Source organism: Phragmites australis, chromosome 9 (assembly GCF_958298935.1).
Source record: "Phragmites australis chromosome 9, lpPhrAust1.1, whole genome shotgun sequence".
NCBI lineage: Eukaryota > Viridiplantae > Streptophyta > Magnoliopsida > Poales > Poaceae > Phragmites > Phragmites australis.
The window spans coordinates 24,639,690-24,661,047 of NC_084929.1; the positions used below are offsets into that span (position 1 = coordinate 24,639,690).

General features: G+C 40.0%; 2 protein-coding genes and 1 pseudogene across 2 annotated transcripts; all 3 read left to right on the forward strand.

Moving 5' to 3' along the window:
• The first annotated feature begins 1,071 nt into the window (after positions 1-1,071).
• LOC133929790 (nucleoside hydrolase 3-like) lies at positions 1,072-6,832 on the forward strand. Its single transcript, XM_062376560.1, has 11 exons — positions 1,072-1,245; positions 1,372-1,482; positions 1,597-1,929; positions 2,033-2,209; positions 2,294-2,581; positions 2,775-2,897; positions 4,518-4,715; positions 4,824-5,059; positions 5,367-5,571; positions 5,669-5,974; positions 6,312-6,832. Exons 1-11 carry the CDS (start codon positions 1,138-1,140, stop codon positions 6,621-6,623), a joined length of 2,397 nt encoding a protein of 798 aa, XP_062232544.1. The 5' UTR covers positions 1,072-1,137; the 3' UTR covers positions 6,624-6,832.
• A 5,210-nt stretch (positions 6,833-12,042) lies between these two features.
• LOC133928085 (RAN GTPase-activating protein 1-like) lies at positions 12,043-12,568 on the forward strand (annotated as a pseudogene).
• A 1,874-nt stretch (positions 12,569-14,442) lies between these two features.
• LOC133928873 (uncharacterized) lies at positions 14,443-19,577 on the forward strand. The gene is made up of 8 exons (XM_062375376.1): positions 14,443-14,676; positions 15,285-15,498; positions 15,882-16,708; positions 17,380-17,553; positions 17,658-17,774; positions 18,147-18,326; positions 18,596-18,642; positions 19,021-19,577. The coding sequence occupies exons 1-8, from the start codon at positions 14,626-14,628 to the stop codon at positions 19,364-19,366; spliced, it is 1,956 nt and encodes a 651-aa protein (XP_062231360.1). The 5' UTR covers positions 14,443-14,625; the 3' UTR covers positions 19,367-19,577.
• Positions 19,578-21,358: the final 1,781 nt, after the last annotated feature.

The window sequence follows — 21,358 nt, forward strand, 5'->3', positions numbered from 1 at the left end:
TAGCTTCACCTCGATGCAAGCTTCGCGATGGTGCCTCCAATGCTCCCACGGTTTTGAGACCCAACTGTGAAACCCTCTACACGCTTCTTAAAGCGTGACTCGCCATTTGCTTACATCTTAAGCAAGTGCTCTGATGTTGATACGTGTACTCCGTCTTGCGATCCTGACCGCTAGCAAGTCTCTTCCGCTCCTGATCCCTCGGGCCGCCTTGTCATTGCACCATTATCCATTTCGTTTGACTTTGTCAACATATCGTCTTCATCCTCTGTTTCATACTTTGTTTGATCTCCACGTGTACAGGTAGGATCACCCTTGACTTCACCCAGCCTCCTCATCATTTGGCACCAAGCACCCGCTTAGCCCTAATCACCTGCCGTCGACCATCAAATTACATCCATCACCTGCACACCATAAAACAAACAAACACATTTCTCCAACTCTAACTCTAATTAGTACATAATCAAAATGTTGAAATCGAGCTCAAGCAATCCGAAACTCGACAAACTAAATCAACAACTTTATCAATGACTTATTACATATAAATCAAAACACAATTCAATTTAGTTTCTCAGCAACATCAAGCTTTTCCGAGAGTGACAACTTGGAAATAGCTTTCGCTTCTCCCCGATGGTTCCCTTCGAGTAGCTTAATATTGGTCAAGGATGTCTTTTGGGCGGCAGAGCTTGCCCAAACTTACAATGCATCAGTAGTTTGATTAATAGGCGAAGACGGTGGTTGAAAAATAAGTTAGTTTTAAACTGTTAAAAATTAGCAGAACTGATTTAACAGAGCACGAATTGGAATGAAACTGAGATACTCCAGAGTCCCACCACCAGGAGCAATATGATATTTTGGTCATGTACTGTTGTTCGAGTAAAAGATGGTTATTGTCATAATTGTTTTTCCAACTGAAAGTGTAACAAAAGATATGTTCTTCTGTGAAAATAGTCGTATTTGGAATCTGTGCGCGCATAAGACTCTTAGCTCATCTGAAGTGCATTGTTTGTTCTGCTCTAATTTTTCCAGTAACTTCGGAATAATTTGGTAGTATTTCATTTGACACAGGCTATCACTATCAGCGCAAACTCATGGACCGATGCTGGCCATGCAGTTAATCAGCTGTATGATCTACTGTACATGATGGGTCGTGATGACATAGCAGTTGGTGTTGGAGGGGAGGGTGGTATGTCAGATGACGGTAGGATTTATCCCAATGTTGGTGGCTATTTCGCGATAATTGAGCAGGTTCGGTAGACTGTGCTCTCTAACCACATCTGTTTGCCACTTCTGCACACAGAATGCTAGATTATCACTTTTGCCGTGGACTCCAGTTCTTCAGTAACAAAACAGTTTGTGACTGTAATTCTCCAGGAAATGTCAACAGTGGGGGGATGTCGATACCGACAGACGATTCCGCAGGGAGGAAATGGACGATTGGATGTCAACACCAACTATGGAATCAGACGAGCATTTCTTCCTCAGGTACATAATTCAGAGAAAGGTTCATCCATTATCACAAAATTATGTTGCCGACGAATTCAGGAATTGTAGACCAGAAAGTTACAATTGTCTACTCCTTTTTGGTTCTTGAATAAGGGCAACAGGAGATACTCCCCTCTTCGACAACCAACGACTCAGCAAGTGATGATTGACACAATAGCTGCTGGACCGACGACTGTCTTCCTTATTGGCACACACACGAACTTTGCACTGTTCCTCATGAGCAATCCGCATCTGAAGAAAAACGTGGAGCACATTTACATAATGGGTGGCGGTGTGCGATCACACAATCCCACTGGCTGCTGCCCTAAGAACAACACGCCATGTGTGCCTCGACAATGTGGCGATCATGGTAACATGTTTACAGCTTACACCATAGACCCATATGCCGAGTTCAACATATTCGGGGATCCTTTTGGCGCATATAAGGTAACTTGGCTGCTCACGACTTGTTTCTTGTAACCAGATTTTAGCATCTAGTTATGCAATGATGCATCTGGAGCTAGTCTTATCTATTCATTTGGCTTTACAGGTCTTGCATTCTGGTATCCCTATCACCCTTGTGCCGCTTGATGGAACCAACACAATACCGATCACTGAGCACTTCTTCAAGGCATTTGAGCAGCAGCAGAACACTTACGAGGCAAAGTACTGCTTCCAATCTCTGAAACTTGCTCGGGATACTTGGTTTGACAACCAATTCTACACGGTTAGTTTCTACATCTGGTGATGTTCTTTTCTGAATACACACTTTATCTGTTGCTTTAACTTTTTTTCTTTTGGATGAATCCAGTGTTACTTTATGTGGGATTCTTTTATGTTTGGTGTGGCACTCTCGATTATGCGCAATGGTGAGAAAACGAATGGTGAGAATGATTTTGCTGAGATGGAAGTGATGAATGTAACTGTTGTTACATCCAATGAACCATATGGCGTTCATGACGGATCAAATCCGTTCTTTGATGGACGTGCGACGCCTAAGTTCGACTTACTGGAAGGTGGTGTACATAGTGGTCATGTTCAGACTGGACTTGATGATCCTTTTTGTGTAAGGAAGGGGAGCATTAAAGGGAAATGCCAGGTAGGTACTTTTTTATTCAGAAAAGGACAAAAATATTACATAATATCAGAACCTGTAGAGGTATATGGGTGATTACAAATTCGAGATAAACAAAGATCTCAGTGTTGTTCTTATATGCTAATTTATAATCATGTAGATTTGGGAGTCATGATTCATGATGATAGATAACATGATGAGCCTGAATATTTACCAGGATGGATACACTAAAGAAGTGCAAGGTCCTGGTTCGGCTGCTGTACTTGTTGCGATGAAGGCAAAACCTAATAGAAATGCTAACAGCCCACTTGATAGAGAGTTCTTCAACAGCTTCCTGGAGGTAGTTGTTTCTCTAGTGCTGGTATAATATTTATCTAACCTACGGTTGTTGAGTGTGATCGAAAATGTCATTTTAAGTAGCTTTGCTCGATCTTGCGGTATGCCTAAGTAATGGCAGAAGATGATAGAAAAAAAATTCTGATTTCGTGTCATGCACTTGAACCTGTACGTGGTAAAACTGCTAGCTCTTGAGTCATGCCTAAGATGACCGAGGAAATACATTTGCGTTTATGTATAGACTTGCACACCATAAGTTCTAGAAAAAAATCCATTTTCTCCTCCAAACTATACAATTGGTCCAGAAAACCCTGAAACTATTAAACCGTTTATTTAGCCCATTGGTAATCCAAATCCGAATCATTTTGCATCTTTAACAGTGATTTTGTACATGGAGACAGTGGTTTTGCTAAGCCGAGGAGAAGATGAGGGGGTGGAGACTGGGCGAGACCGGTCGGGCTAGGGGTTTTGTGCTACGTCAGCCAGCTTATGTGGTAGGTCCAGTCAGCAAACCAGACTACTAATCAGCTCAAACAACTGTCAAAAGTGTAAAATGATCCAGATTTAGATTCCCAAGGGGTTAAACATACGGTTTAATAGTTCGAGGGTTTTCCGAATGAAATGCATAATTTAGGAGAGTAAAATGGACTTTTTCCTAAGTTCTATGTTATGGAATCCCCATCAAGAAACTTGAACATAAGTAGTGGGTTCCTAGGTATATTTTAATTTGGTTATAGATCTTATTGTGTAGTGTAGGCATGGGTGGAGCTAGGTGGGGGTCTGTCCGGGACTACCAAATTTTTTGTCTAAAATTTTCATAGTATATAGCCTAGAAAAGAAAAGAAAACTCAGAGAAGAAAGAAATGAGATGGCCTGGAAAAAGAACGAGAGAAAGATAAAAGGAATTGGGCTCAACCTAGAAAGAATTAGTGTTTTGGTCCAAAGGTTTTTTCTTTCTAAGTTTTCTTTATTCTTTTCCTTTTCTATTATGTTTTCCAATTGATTAATAAATTCCAGAAATCAAAGCAAGACTAAAGAAATACCAGAATACTTCAATTAATTCCTAAAAAATATGGGGGGCTGTTTGGAACTTAAGGAACACTCTAAAAAAAATTTAGCTCACGAATTGCTTTTAATGATTTCTAATTACCTTTTTTATTTTTCAAGTTGAGTTTAATTCAGGGGAAATTTGCTATAATGTCAGATTAATTGTAGTAATGTAATATTCTATTTGTGTATGACCTTATTTCATATTTGAACTATTTATATTGTAATTTTTGCAAAATTTCAAACTTATTTGTTTAATTTATGATATTGTGAGACCTTCTTAATATATTTGCATTAATTTTGGTAAATTTTATACTCGTATATTAAATTTGCAGTATTATGAAAAAGTGCACACCTAACAGAAAAATCCTTGCTCCACCACTGAGTGTAGGGATTTAAGGTGTTTTAGCACCACCAACAGCATGCTCAACCTAAGATGACCAATGCAGATTATTACGATATATTAATGAAGAAATAGATGGAAAAAAGAATAATGGCACAAGAAAGGATTCCCTGCAGTTAACACGTTGTCTAGTGCTCTGTTTATAAGTAAATATTCTCTCATAATCTCACGCAGGTTCTGAATCATCCTGCACACTCAGGCCGCTTCAACTTCACTGACCAGTTCCCTCACTACAAAGAAATTATGTACAAACCTGGTTTCAGAAATCGGATTAGAGGAAAGCCCGTCATATTTGACATGGACATGAGTCCAGGTGATTTTGTTGCTCTCCTGTGTCTCCTGAAAGTAGACATAGAAACAATTGACCTCAAGGTCAGTATCATGTGCGCTCAGCTCCCTTCTGATAAATTTATGAAAACGGATTAAGGAAAATAATGTAGTCAAAATTACCAGGTATTAAGTGTGTTCTTACCTATGCAGGGGATACTAGTGAGTGGGAATGGTTGGGCAAATCCAGCAACAATAGATATTATCTATGATGTTCTTCATATGATGGGCCGTGATGACATTCGAGTAGGACTGGGTAATGTCACTGCGCTAGGAGCCCCTGACCTCGGTTGTGAATACGTCAAGGCTATACCACATGGTTCTGGGGGGCTTCTTGACACCGACACGCTTTTTGGACTAGCCCGGATGTTGCCAAGAAGCCCCAGAAGGTACAAATGCATGGCTTCACCGAAATATGTACTTCTTAAAACTACATAATTTGGCTTTCTTGTAGCATAAATATGTAGATCTTAGTGAACTCATTTGTATGAATAGAAACACTGGTAATATTACTAGATAGTACTCTGTTTCTTTCTCTTTCTGCTGTCCTCCTTTGTACAGTTTTCTTTCTTTTTTGGCTTTATATTAATATATTTACCACAGTAGGGGAATGTTTCCCTCAAAAAAATATTACTACACCGTAAGTACTATGACAGATGTAGAACATGAAGTATCAAATCTCATCTCTTTTATCAGGTATACAGCAGAAAATTCAGTGAAATATGGTGCTCCAAGGGATACTGCTCACCCTGAGCTCAGGCAGCCATTGGCTTTTGAAGTATGGCAACATGTTACAGAAGAACTCAAATCTAATAACAAGATAACCGTCCTAACAAATGGTCCTCTCACAAACATAGCTAACATCATTCTGTCTGACACAAACGCAAAATCGACAATCGAGGTTAGCCTGCTAGTTTCAAAATCTTTGAACTAGTATATTTTTGCAGGGAAATTGTTTAAGTCAAGTTTTTACTGACCTTCCTTTTCATTGCGCACAGCAAATTTATATAGTCGGCACCCACTTGGCTGATGGAGATGGAGAAGAAGGCAATCTGTTTACCGTCCCGTCAAATAAGTTAGCTGAGTTCAACTTCTTTCTTGACCCTAAAGCTGGCAAGATAGTTGTAGAATCTGGTTTAGACATTACCCTCATTCCTCTGAGAGCTCAGCGCCAGGTGTCTTCTTTTGAAGACGTCCTAAAATCACTACGTTTTGCTGAGAAGACTCCTGAATCGTCATTTGTGTATCAGTTGCTGCTGTTGATGCAGAAGCTGCAAAAGGAACACCATGCATTCAGTCACATTGTAAGTTGCCTTTACAGTTCTGTTCCTCTAACTGCCATAGTGGAATACTGGACATGATCTCCTAGTCACAGGAAGAAAAAAAACTTCCAAACATATGTTATCTGGGTTCGGGATGATGTTATGGATTCCGCATTCTCCTTTTTGTGATAAAGCATTCAGCATTCTCCATTCGTCCATAATCATTGTCTCATCCTGCATCATTATTCAGCAATAGCCAATAATGGTGAAAGAGGTTATGTTTTCCAAAGCCTTTCATTCGAACGGTTCATCCTGCATCATTTGACTTGGTATTAGCAACCTTTTTAATTTCTGCCTTTTCTTTTCCCTCAAATTGCAGGATATGTTCCTCGGGGAGCTTCTGGGCGCGATGTTCTTGGCTCAGCAATCACATCGTAATTACTCAATCACTGAGAGGGCTATCAGTGTTCGTTACGGTCATGTGAGCATCGATGGCCAAACGATCCTTGACGAGACGAATGGGAAGCTAGTGAAGGTATTAGATCATCTCGATTCAGATGCTTATTACACAGAGATTGCGAAGCTGCTCGCTACCAAGAAGCAGTCTGCCATTGTGGGTAGTTTTGATGAGCAGAAAAGAACGTGGAGCAAAGGAAACTACAAAGATCGCGATTCCGGCCGGGTTCGTTAAAAATAACATAGCCTAATGGAAAGCAGTAGCTCTTTTCCTTTCCTTTTTAATCCCAATGTGTCAAAGTTCACTGCAAGCAGCGTTGAGCTGCCTTAAGATGTGCTGAATTTGTACCTCCTGGGAGGAACCCGGGGTTACGCTGTAACGTCTTGGTCCATTCTAACGATGCGACGGGGGCAAATGCCCTAAAATTCTTAAAGAGAGAAACTCGCTGCAAGAGAAAACAGTGTCACAAATTTGCAGTTTCAAAGCATTTGTGCAAGACCACAAGTTCTCGTTAATTGTCTGTGATCAGGTATTTCAGCTTGTGTGACTTGGTAGTTTTTGCTACATCAGAATCTTGTGATCAGGTATAGGCAGCATTTTTTTTTTAAATGAACTAGGCAGAGATCTGCCGATTGTATTGATAAAGAAGCAGGACCAGATAGGACAAAACAATGGCGCCAAAAGGAGTTAAGCGATGAAACAACAACTGCTACAACTAAAGCAAATAAAACAACAACGACAATAATCACGATAGAGAAAAAACCAACAACAACGACGACTATCAACAACGGATGGTTAGATGAAAGCCCCAACACGCGCCGCACCACCTCTGTCATCGATGTGCCGCCTCGAAGAGCACGGCTGCTCTTCACCGAACCGACCACCACCATACAGGACCGGCCGCTGTGGAGCCATCATGCCCCGCAGGGCCACCACAACCACCGGACACCAGCCGTCATCAATGGAGCACCAATTGAGCACCATATCACCATATCGCCGAGCATCGGCCTAGCTGCCACCATGCGGGGCTAGCCGTCGCCGCGACACCAAGCCTCCTCAAGCCCCAACACATCTCGACTTGCGCTTGCAATCGTCGAAACCCCGGTCTTAACCAAGCGAAGAGGAAGCCATCACAAAGCCGACTGCACTGCATCGAGCAAGCCACTACTGTGCATGGCCCATCACTACAGTGCCGCTGCAGCACCGCATAGACCCACCAACCGAAGAAACGGACCAAATGCGATCACCTCCGAGGCCACCTCAAACATCGCTTTGATCACAGTGTGCGGGCACCGCCCCACACCCGCTGCCGGACACAACACTTTGGATCCAGTTTGCCTCACCATCAGGGATGTGCGACCTCACCTTGCAACCCGTGCAAATCCTCCTTCCACCGAGCCACCACCAAAATCATGGCTGTACCACGCAGACAAATGCCCAAATGCTGCCAACAACACCGACTCGGCTCCTTGGTGGCCTCCAACCTCGAAACTCCTCAGCAACGCATCCACCGCACCGCCGAAATGTGCGCACACCTACTAGATCTGGCTGTCGCTGAGCAGAACCGCCGTCAGGCTACCCACTGTACCGGGGTGGCAACAGACTACACCATCAGGGTGTGTGGCCTCGATGCACTGTGGTGCGTTTGTAGTGCCCATTCAGTCAAACCTCCACTCTAGAGCTAGTAGACGTCGGTCCCGTCGAGATCGCCGATGCGCTCCGCACCGCGTCTGCCATGGTGCCGACCACCAGGGTGGTGGCGCCGAAGCATAGAGCCACCTGAGTTGTCCCCTAGGAGAGACGCGGGGCGTGAGGAAAAACTGAATTTAATCGATCGAGTCACCCTAGGCAGCAATAATTTGTATGAAGCACACTAATACTGAATTAATCGCTGCTATCGTGTTGATGATACCTAGTGTTGTTGCAGGATAGTCACAAGGAGGAGGAGCTACGCAAAAGGCTTGGCAACCAAGCCATGGACCATGGTTTGGTTTACCAATGAAAATAGGAGCACGGAAGTTCCAACAGTAATTGGGAAACTACTCCATATGCTGATTCGAGGATATCCACTGGATCATCAAGAAGGTCCTGCTGCATATCATCAGATCAACACCTCGGATCATACTGGTCCTCACCAACTAGGTTTATTATACTTATACCTTCTCGTCTTTAGTTCCTCTCGCACGGATAGCTGGTTCTCTCATGCGAGTATAATTTCTAGCCTCTGTACCAATTAGGATGAACACAATCATTTCAAAAAGATAGACATTTAAATTCATTTCTAAGTGAACTCAAACATAAATGATCTAAACATATATTTACACTCTCAACCAATTGAGCTAGACCACATTTCACTATCTTATGTGCGTGGGGCAACATGGCTTGTTGACTTTTTCTTCATCGCCTTCACGTCCTCTCTCCCCGTGGTAATACTGAGGGGGCGAAACTAAATGAATCAGGCTCCGTTTGGTATTTTTGTTAAGGGATGTTAATTGTTTTCTTAAGAAATATAAAGAGGTCCACTACTGCTCTCACTCATGCGTCGTGTATAGGACCGAGAATGATGAATAGAGAGAAGGGTGAATAGTCACCTTATAAATTTATTAGAAAATAGATGATCTACTTTTTATTCACCTAACACTCCTAAAAATACATAAACAGAAAGTTCCAAGGCAGCATGACTTCACAGATAGAATATGAACCATAAGTTCTATTCAAAACCATTTTATATATCTTTGAGCACAAAAACTTAAAACTTGAATGAAAAACAAAAAAAAAGACAGTAACCGAAAGAAATAACTCTTTAAGTTAATGGTCTAAGGACAAAGAGATTCAAAATCCTCTGAAATACATGAGTATATGAATGTTTATACCTCTAGCAATAAGAACAACTTCTAAGGTTGAAAAATCATAGCTCAAATAAAAAACAAAAATCAACAAGAAAATTACAATTAAAAAAGAAAAATTTGTAAACTTTCAAGAGAACCAATAGAGAGACTATAAGAAAGGGAATTCAAGCATATACAAAAATATAAACTTTATTATTCAAATAAATCAACTCTATTTTAGGCTAATTATAAAACTCTCACCTATTAAGTATGCTAAGCACTCATCTTTCTCTCCCCTAAAACTCTATCACTAAACTCCCAAATGAGTGGCAAAAGGACCTCAAGTGGTTGGTTCTCAACTCTTCTATAGTCCTACCTCTCTATTTATAGGTCTAAAAAACTTGATCTTTAAGTTTTCTAGCTTGTTACTAAAATATCATTTTCTTGTAGTACTCTTCTACCTACCATCAATGATATTTTGATCTATTTTGCTTCATTTATTGAACAGCTATGACGCCTTCATGATTTAGTTTCGTCTCGTCGTAAGCTTCGCGATAGTACCACATGCTTCTCCAATCCTCCTACGGTTTTGAGGCACAAGTATAAAACCCTCTGTATGCTTCTTAAAATATGACTCGTCACTTACTTACATCTTAAGCAAGTGTTCTAATATCGACACGTGTACTCCGTCTTGCAATCCTAATTACCGGCAAGTCTCTCCTGCTCCCAATCCCTCGAACCGCCTTATCACTTGCACCGACATCCCTTTCATTTGACTTTATCAACACGTCATCTTCATCCTTCGTTTCATATTTTGCTCTACATGTACAGCTAGGATTACCCTTGTCTCTGCCTAGCTTTTTGATCGTCCGGCTGTAAGCACCCGCTTAGCCCCGATCACCCGTCATTGACCACCAAGTTGTATTCGTCACCTGCATACTATGAGACAAGCAAACATATTTCTCTAACTCTAACTCCAGTTAATCTATAATCAAAATACTCAAACCAAACTTAAGCAATACAAAACTCAACAAATCAAATCGATAATCTTATCAATCACTCATCGTATATAAACTCAAACACATTTCAATTTAATTTCTCACCGTGTCTACATTCTGTGATTCAATTGCCAGTATAATGCTATATATTATGGGACCATCTCTATTTTCATACCATGTAGATTCTCCATCTATCTATAGCGGTTTGTGACAAAACAATTCTTAAAGAATTAACACCTTGCCCTCCTTCCCTTAATTTTTAATTTTATTATTTTTAAAAAGAGGCTTTTAATTGTTGCCACTACCTCAATTTTCATTGAAGGCCATATAAAAACTGGCTCCACTTTGAAGCGCAACCGTCAAAGGTGCGAAAGTTAGAGATCAAATCCCCGACTCGTTGGTTCACTTCCCTTGAGTTTACCAATCAAGCATTCGCTTGTTCGCAGATGAGTCCTTCCCTTACCTTTATGTATAGTTGAAAGCTTAAAAAAACTAAATTGAAAAAATGTAAAGGTATAAGAAAAAAAGCAGACGAGTCTTGCAAAGAGAACCAAAATAACACAATCACGACAAGAACGGAAATATTTGGTAAAACCATCCACAAAATTGTTTGAGCTCAACCACAAATGAGTACGGGAGATTGTTGTTCTCTTATAAATTTCTCAAGCCTTTTGGATACTCGTGGAACCTCGAATTTTTTGTTTTGTTTTTGCCGTGCTTTAAAATTTGGCTATCATTTATTTGGGACTCGCTCTCGCTGCAAGACACGAGCACTCGAGAATTTTGTTTCAAAACATCGAAAACAACTGGCAACACTAGTCTTGCTACCATATCTTTGATTAAAAATTAGTCTATTTAGTTTTTAGTTAGTGTCATTTAGTTAAAAAAAGGTATAAAATTAAAAAAAAATTATCTTAGTAAAAAATAAATTTATTTATACTTCAAATTTGTACCAGAATCATATACACATATTAGGTCAATTCGTATACATTTGATCAACTATCAAAATCGTAAGTATGATGTAGGTAGCTCAACCAAAAACAAAATAAATTTGCATTGCCTACATGATGTGCCTTGTCTATTACTTACTTGTGACGGACTTGAGCTACACAGTACTTCTTAATCTATTATCTTAGTAAGAATTTTTAAAAAAATTTCATTAATTTTTATTATAAGTTTTAATTGTTGATTAATTGTATTTTACATCGACTCTTTATTTAGTTATTTGATTTTTTATAAGACTATATTTGATATTGATCCTTATTTTTCTATTTAACCCTAATTTTAATTATTATTAAATTTATTTTATTTGGCCTCTTTATTTAGATATTTTGCTTCCCAAATCGTATGAAAATCGAACTGCTAATTTTTTATAATTTTTAATTCTAAATTTAGGTATTTATTAATCGTATTTGATATGGACTATTTGATTCAGAATTTAGCTATTTATTAATCGTATTTGATATGGACTCTTTGGTTTAATCTAGAACTTTAGATGTTCATAACAATGAGTGGTCTAGATTTTTTTGATTAACGTGGTAATTTCAACCATAGCTACTCACCTCGCTCTCAGCTATCTCAACATCGGCACAAAGGGTTACTATTTGCATGAGCAACTTGTCACAGTCACAAACATCTGTATCATGTTGTTTTGACTACAGAGGTATGTTATTCGTCATCCTCTCTAGTCTCATTGTCTGCGACGCCCCCATTACAACTACAGAGGATATTAGAGTATATAACATGTGATACACATAGGTCCAGTTGTTATAGTAGAATAAAATTAGTTTCTATCTTACCTCTAGAGTTACTTAATATGCAAGCCATATGCATTCTATATATTCGACCATCAAGACTCAATACAATGCGTCGGCCACAGTAATCAATCCGCATACTCTTTCACTAACCTTGGCTGAGAATGAACTGAAGGATGATGGCACACTGATTATTGCAACATCATTGGAAGAGGGCCACACAGATCTGAAGGAGCTTGATGTGAGCATAAACATGTTCCAGAGGGTTGGAGCTCGGTGCTTTACGCAGGCAGTCACAAATAAGCCTGGTTTTGTGCAGCTGAACACCAATGGCAATTTCATCTCCGATGAAGGGATTGATGAGGTGAAGAAAATTCTGAAGGATGGTAAGAACTCGCTGAATGTGCTCGGCCCACTAGATGAGAATGAGCCTGAGGGGGACCCTGAAGATGGTGATGAGGAAGAGGATGAGGATGCCGAGGACGACACGGTGGGCTCGATTCGAAGCTGCAGAACCTGAAGGTTGAGCAGGATGATTAACCATGCATAGGTTAACTAGCTCTAGCTTCAGTAACCTTCTGAATGTCCACCAGCTAGGTTAAATTCACTTATAAACAAATGCACTGTGGCTCCGTTATTTTGAACCGAGCAAAGCAGCCTGGGGATCGCCTCGCGTTTTCTCAGAACTTATTTGTAGCTTCCTTCTGAACTTGTTTCATGTTTTAGAAACATCTGCGTTGTCAACGTCAGGTGACCCTGAACCCTCGATCCATGGCATGTGTTCACTGTGATATCTTCGGATGCTTTGTTGTGACACCTTTTGAACCCTGTAGTATCTGTTGCATGTGTGGCGTGAGGCGTTGGTGCCTATGTCGGCGACGGCAAAGATACTGGTGAAATTGTGTGGTGTTGCTAGAATATGCAATTTCCTTTTCGAGTGCATCGAATGGATTATTAAATTCGGCCTGGAAGCGTTTTGCTGCTAGGAAATTCTCGTATTCTAAACTGTCGTTGGAGTTTAGTTGTTTACCACCGAGTCGGATGAGCCAACGGTCCACATCGACGGGCGACCGCCCATCTGTTTCCATTATATAAAGGATCAGCTACCTGTCTATCCAATGATATGTACTTCCTTCGTGCGTAAGAAATGTGCTACGTCAGCTAAAAAAGAAGAAGAAGAAGAATTGCTACCTGTCTACCTGATGGTATACTCTCGTCTAAATAATAATAATGGTATACTTCGTGTCTAAGAAATAGTACTGCTCCGGTTCTTGTATCGAAACGCCACATCATCTTCCGTCTCCTTTGAATTATATAAATATAATGAGCGAATGGTTTTGTGCTACACCATGAAATTTTCAGTATTGGTTAAGCTACAATCGTGAAAAGACACAAATAAATGAGAAAAACCATACAAGTTGATATAGTGTCTACATCTTTGATAAACTTAGCCCATACAACCTCAATTAATAAAGGACAACACCTCATTATAATAAAAGGAAACTTAGCAGGCCTTGACAGTGGTGTGAGGCTTTGTTTGATATGGCTTTAACTTCAACCCTTTATATTAGATATTGAGTTTATAGACTAAAATAAGATGGTTTAAGTCTTCATTTTTAGATTGAAATGGAAAGAAAATAATTTATTCAAATTTTTTTGATGTACCTGTAGTTTTAACTCGACAAATTTCTAAAGTTAGAGTATACAACTTTAATAATCCTTAGATCTAGAGCTCTGCAGATCTTAGATCATTTCTAACCATATTTCCTTCATTCGTTCCCTTCCCGATACCCTTCTCTGTTTCTATCTCTTTATTTTTTCTATCTTCAACTGCTTTTCTTCGATAGGAATCGTGAAGAAAAATGAGAGAGAATCCCTTCGTGATGAAAATCGTAAAGAAAAATCTTTGAAATGATGAAAAGAACGAAAATCCCTTTACGACAGGATTTTCGCCTACGACAGGAATTCATAGCATAGTCTTAGCTTTTTATTTTTGCTTTTTTTAATCAGGATCCCAAAAAATGTGAGCCACGGAACTAGTGCAACAAGGTGTCACGAGTGCCACCGATTAGGTATTCAAGGCAAAATTATGTTGGCAATATAGAACGACATATCGATATGGCCGAGGACAAATTAAAGGTGGGCAATAATTGCCGCGGCGGCTAAGCGATGGTACTGAGCGCCGTACGATAGGAATAACGTAGGAATAATGGTTGATAAGATCGTTAGAAAATGAAGAGGCAAGAGACACCTAGCATGTAAACCTCTTTGTTATTTTCAACAAATTTGTAATGGTTTTAACTTTTTGGCGATATAGTCAGGTGGTGCACTGGTCACCCATCTGTTATACCATATGCTATATATTCAAATAAAAATTTAGGATTAAAATTTTATCAGATTTTGTTTGAATTGAGCGTGCAAGCAAAAATATTCTCAGAAACAATTATCCGAGGGCCTAAACGGAAAAGGGGAACGGATGGCCTTAAGCCGTCCTCCGCCCGCAGTGTCGGGCGCCTCCTCGCCTTCCTGCTTCAACTCTCCCCCTTGCGCGATCAGAGGGAAACCCTAATCTTTTCCCTCCTCGCCGCCGGAGCCAGCCGTGGGGGAGCTCGGTCCCGGGGGTCCTGTGTCGATCCTTGGCATCTGGGGTTCCGAGATGGGCGATCACAAGGAGGTCTTTCGCTCCCTCCGAGAACTCTTCCCTCAGGTACGATCGGCTCTTGTTCGTGTCTCGCGTACAGCTCTTGAGATTTCGTTTGTGGGAGGAGGGAAAAGAAGGATTTTGTAGTGAACGTTTATTGAGACGATTGTAGCAGAGGGTAGGGTTCTTGGCACATGGAATTCCAGTAGGGGTTTGAGTTGCTAGTTGCGGTGAGGATAGATGCGATTTTAGATTTCAAGAGTCGAGGTATTTCACCGCGCGCATGGGTGGGGATGCAATAACACTCTGAGAATCCGTGACGATGAGCAATAAAATCGGGTTCTGGTGTCTGGTCAATTTCCGCTTTGAGGTTTCCCCGTAAGCTTATGTATGACAGAACAGGTTTAGTGGTGAGGTTCATCGGCTTTTGTTGGACAGAAACTTGATTTACTTTCTTGCATGTTTGTTTTCCGGACGGTGTTCCATTTGAGGAAGCTGGCGGACATGGTGTTTTAGCTATCTTAAAAATGAAGACACTATTTACGTTTGTGCGAGTATTAATTCGTTTTTAGGGGCGCTGCCTGTCACGAGCATCGGTAATCAGCATTGCAGGGCTTGTGTCGTCCATGGCTGTCTTCTGAGAGGCAGATTGGTTACGTCTCTCTTGTCTGCAGGTGGACCAACGGATACTTAAGGCCATTGCCATCGAGCATTGTAAAGATGTTGATTCTGCGGTGATTGCTGTCCTTGATGAAGTCATGCCGTCTATGATTGGTTCGGCGGGAGTATCGTCCACTTATCATGAGGTCGTGCCACCTATGGATGATTCTGCCACGAATTTATTTGCTAATCACAGCACACGTGAAGTGGGAAGTTCATCATCTTCCGGTGAGTATAAAGACTCAAGTTTTAGTCAATTTGTACTTAGTGTTAAAGGTATTTCCTTGGGCTGATTTTTTTTTACATATATTGTAAAATAGATGTGATGAAGATGTATTGCTGATAGTTTGCATAGTCTTGTGCACAGATAGTACCCCCGTCCTTTTTTTTTTCCTTTTTGGTTCTTATGAGTTTTATGATAAGGCTAAGAAGTTCCCAAAACAAATACACGCAATTATGTCATTTGGCTCACTTACCAGTGGCGTTTTAACTAGTTCAGTGATGCTGTTCTTCATTGAATCAAGTATATTTTCTCTTGGATATTGTTGCCATATATTACCTTTCCAATTTTTTGAAGTTGCACTAATGAGTTGGCTGTTTCCATACATCAGGACATGATATGCGTGTTGATGAGGTTGATGGAAGTGTTCATTCTGCACAACACACATCATCTGTGGAAGTTAAAACTGGTACACAAGAAATTGTAGACAGCGAACTATATGTGGGAAGACTTACATCGATACAAGGGATGAATGAAGAACTAAATTTACCTTCCCATCCTATCCCAAATGGTAATCAGCATGACTTGATTCCTGACCTTGATGTGAGATATTCAAATCCCAGTTCCGAGAGAAAGTTGGCTAACTCGGATAATGAAGTTGGATATGGTGGATATATATCAAGTGAATGTTTTTCTCAATCACGGATTGGGGAAAAGGGTGGTGACAGCATAAGTATTAAAGCTACACAACTCCATGAACAAGATTCTAATAATATAATTTCAGTTAAGGATTGCATTCCCCAGAACAATTCATTGAATTTCTTTAGTGGTTATTCGGACATAAATGATGGTTTTGATTCCTTCTTCTCCAACCTTTGGGCTGTTGCTTCCAACAATGAAGTATCTTCTGGAATTCTGAGTGCTGAAAAAGGTGCTTTTGCCTCCGTTGTGGATGTTCCTTGTCCAGATACAGAAGTATCTTCTATTGGGGCTTCTGGAGTTGTAGAACAGAAGAATACCAACAACTCTGGCACTGGTTATGACAAGCAGCCATCAGGGGATGTAATTGAGAATGGTGACATACTCTTGTCTTCTAAAACAGATATGCTTCCTGATCTTAATTTGAATCACTTTTCTTCTACGGCTTCAACTCATTCAAGCCATTCTGATAGTATTCAATCACTTGAGGATTCTATTGTTGATGCCAGAAGCAATAAGGTACTATATTTAAACTTGTTCTGCACTGATGTTTTTGAAAATTTGTCGGTATTATCTTTTCTGTTGTATATTCACTTACATGTCACCGTAGCAGAGTTCAATCATTTTGGGCTGTGGTTAGTGCATCCTTTGTGTATTGGCGAATCCCAGGGATGTCTATGTAGCCTACTTGCTAGGTTGTTGTGTCTTTAGCATGACAGCAGATTTCTGAAAAGGAAACCCTTCCAGTCCACTAAAGGGTAAAAGACCACCATGTAAGTTGGTTGAATAGATTGCTGACTGGGAGCCATTTAGAGCCGTCTGGGCTAACTCATTTCTAGCAGTATTCTGAACCATACCTAATCCCATACTTTAAACTGCTGCCATCTATTTTTCAGAATATTACCTTTGTGAAGATTGGTCATTGTTTTAGTTTGCTAAGGATCTGTTTCTTTATTGTATATGAGCATGAGTTCCTGAAAACTTCTGTGCAAGAAGCTGAATCAGCCATGAGCCATATTTCTTATTTCACTTTCTGATAAATGCTCAAATTTAAAACATTGCTTGTTGGTTTAAACTATAAATACTGATTTTGTTAAAAGTAGGGTTAAAATGTACTATTGTATTTAATGGTTGAATTATAGATTATTGTTGATATTAGCGACTTATTCTTGTGCTATGACATAATGCAGAATGATCTGTTACCTTCTCTAGAGTTGGTTACGAAAATGATAGAGGATGTAGAGCTTCTTGAAGAAAAGGCTAAAGTAGCCAAGCATGAGTCATCTGTTGCGGGGACAGGCATTCTGACAAAAGTTGAGGAGCTCAAAGAAATGTTGACTCATGCAAAGGAAGCAAATGATATGGTTTTTTTCCTTTTTCCTTTGACCTAATATTTCATAATACTTATTGATTTGTCTAGACTCAAGAGTCAAACCTAATGGATATCTGACAATTTTTCTATTCGCAGCATGCTGGTGAAGTTTTAGGCGAGAAATATATTTTAACCACAGAGGCACGTGAGCTTCAATCTCGACTTCAGAGGCTGTTAGATGAGAGGAATAGATACCTGGTGGTAATTGAAGAGGTACATTGTTTCTTTAATTCTAGCGTTATTTTAATTTTTTTATAAAGTACAATGTTGAAGGAATGCCACCTCATTGGTTACAGTTAGCATGATGTTTATTCTTTAATGTTTGAAGACATTTGGAAGTTTTCTACTCTGGTTGAGCTTCGTTCCAAAACATGGAATTTATGGTCCCTTCAGCTCTAAATTTCCTTATTCTTCGGCTATATTTGATTTTTTTTGTTCTTTAATTCTGACTCGATTAAATTTCATGACAAAATCATAGGTGCTAAAAATCGAACATTATTTGTTGGTTATGTTGGACCTATAATTGCATTAAATTATATAGAAGTTGAATGAAGCTCATGTGATCTTTAAATTTAATATTTATAGATACGCCAAACTCTTGATGAAAGATTGGCTGCTGCACAACAAGAAATTGGAGCAGCTGAGAAGGAAAAGGTTGAAAAAGAGACCGCCGCTCAGGCACTACTTGATGAACAAGAAAAGATGATGAATTCTATTGTTGAAGAATCAAGAAAATTGCAGAAAGAAGCAGAGGAGAACTTGAAGGTTTAATGTCCTTCCTTCATAGTCTGGGTTTTGACCATTTTATCTGTGTTATTTCCTTGTTTTGTGAAACATGCTGCACCTGTGTACAATTGATATTGATATTTGCTCTATCCAGTAAAAATGCTGAACGGATAATTTAGTCCTGAGGAGTTCAGGCACATTTTGTCTTTTGGCATTGATAAAAGCAATAATTATGTTTAACAACAAATGACATTATGAACTAAGCTAAATTATTTACTGATGTTATGTTTATATTGTTTGACGGACAGTTGAAGCAATTTTTGGTTGAGCGGGGTCAAATTGTTGATACGCTGCAGTAAGTTATCATTTCATCTCAGTAAGCTATTTAATTTAGTAATAACTAGTTCCGTTTGAACTTTGAACTATTTTATCTTCATCTTTCAAAAACGCTCACTAACATATCATTCTTACACATTCAGAAGAATGTCTTTTATAATATTTGTCCAGCTAAACAGGAATTGAAACATTGAGTGAGATAATTCTTGCGTAACATTTTTTAATTATTTTACTGTAATGTCGACAATTTTTCTAGTCGTGTTTTGTCTGCACTCTGCAGTAATGTACAGTCAGCCTGCCAGCTCAAAATGATTTATAGTGAGGATAGTAAATTAGGTATAGTGTTTGTGAGCTCAAATTTTACAATCCTGTAATTCATATCCTTGTCCTCATGCAGAGGTGAGATGGCTGTGATCTTTGAGGATGTCTCGCTGCTCAAGCGAGTGGTGGATGATCGCCTATCGTTGAGCAAGTTGCAACGTTCAACAATGTCGAGCCTCTCCTCTTCATTGCATTCATCGCTTCACAAGAGCGGGAGTTCCTCGGATAGGGCTATTGAAGCAGTTGAGTCTACAGATAAGCACACAGTTGCTGAAGCTGCAAGTCCAGTGGCTAAAGATCTGGATGGCAACGAGAGAATCGTTGAAGTGTCAGATGGCAACGACAGTACTGATAAAGGCATTTGCATGCGTCAGGTTTCCAAGGAGGATGGCTGGGAATTTCTTGAAGATGTTCAAGAGTAGCAGGGTTGCCATTGGATCTTGATGAATAGAGAGTATAATAATTATGTATAATCGTTCTGTTCGCTAATTTAGTGGATTTCATATGAATCTGGGAATTGTCATGGAATAGCTGACGGTAGCAGTTATAAATCAGATGAGTTTATAATGCTGCTGGATATTATTGTATATATTTGAGATCCTAGCATAATTATATAACTGATTAGTGCGACAACCTCCTCTGCCACTGTTTTGTGATATGGGTGACACATTTTTATAGCTTAATTATTAATTATATACTCCAATCCAACTTTTAAACGTTATTTGGAAAGAAAATGGCAACATCATGTAGGAACACGTGTCCATGTCCTAAATGACAGTAAATAGAACTGGAGGTAGTAACAGATTTTGCATCCAATCTACTCTCCTATTACAAAAGAGTGCCGTTTTGATTATCAATGTCTCTTCAAATATTTTGATTGAATTTTTAAAAATATCGTAACTAGATTTGTTTTGAATAGTACTTTCATAATATTACAAATTAGTGGTCAAATTAGCTTGTTTATGACTGTCACATATTATTCATTGCTTAACCTATGTGTGAGATGCCATAGTACATCCATTATACTCATGACCTCTTCATATGGAACTTATACTGAACTCTCCTACTCTTATTATTATCTCCGTCTAGTCTACTCACTAAACAAATATTGCCTTAGCTTAGATGAATTCCAAGTGCACATGTCGAGATTACAAGACATATTCACCCATCCAAAGACACTAGTAATGTTCGTTTGCTCACAAAAGTTGACCAATGTTAGCATCTAGCAGCTATATCATCACTAGGGTATCCTAATTCAAACTATTACTTCTAGTGTCTATTGATATCAAGGACGTATCTACTATAGGGGGAGGGGGCTCAAGCCCCCACTCTCAGCGCACCTGAGAGCCCCTACACTCCCTCCTATTTTTTGGGTATGAAAGTGGAAAAGGAAGAAAAGAAAATGATGAGAAAGAGGAAGAAGAGAGAGCACTCACTCAGTGTCAGAGGTGTGGTAAGGACACGTTCAAGGAAAGCAGGGTAGCCTCGACAAAAAGTCATAGAGGTCTCCATCCTCTCAATGCAAGCCACACTTCCACTTTAGGTAGTGTTTGTTTGGGGTATTTATAATGTAAACAGATTACAGGGTTAACATATTATGTTAATTTTTGTTTGTTTCAACACTCGTCATAATTGTATTCTGTGTAATCAGATATCGACATGTACAAACTCGATACCCCTCCCACCCCTCCGTAATGAGAAAGTGCTACATCGCAGCCCCATCGTTGTCTCCAACCACTTGATTGCGTTGGCGGCCATACATCTCCATTGCTTTCTCTCTTCCCCACCACAACCCCACGCCTCCCCTGCTTCTTGGCATCTGTCATGTCCTCCCCTCCTGGCGAGCATGCCATGGCAATTGATTCAATGAGCACGTGACGAAGATCGATCCGGTGAGCACGCGGCGACGTGGTCCAGTGAGTAGGCGGCAACGACCGACGAGCACACGTAGGTGGTGGTGCATGAATTCATGGACTCCGCAAGCCCCTGCTTCCCCAGTGCGGAGCTCTATCCCGACGAGGTCGGCCCCGTGAGGAAGATCATCGCCAATTGAGTTCTTGCTTTTCATCGGTTTGAGCTCCCATTTGCTAACCAAACATCGTAATGACACTCGATCCCTTTCTCTAATAGAACCAAACAAATCAAGTGATTTGCCCATTCCACTCTAAATTCCATATAATGGAATCCCATTATGTTTGCGTTACCGATTCTACCTTATTATCAATCCCGCCACTCAAAAAGGTACCAACAAAGCCGAGAGGACTCTCGAACACTCTCCTCTCCACTGTAGCCCTCTCTTGTAGCTCTTTCTTCACCAATCGAATCTCCACCAAGTTCATGAGGAGCTTCTCTAAGTAGGTGTTGGCGTGATGACGTTCTATTTTCCCCTCTCTCCTGATCTTGCCCAAACCAAT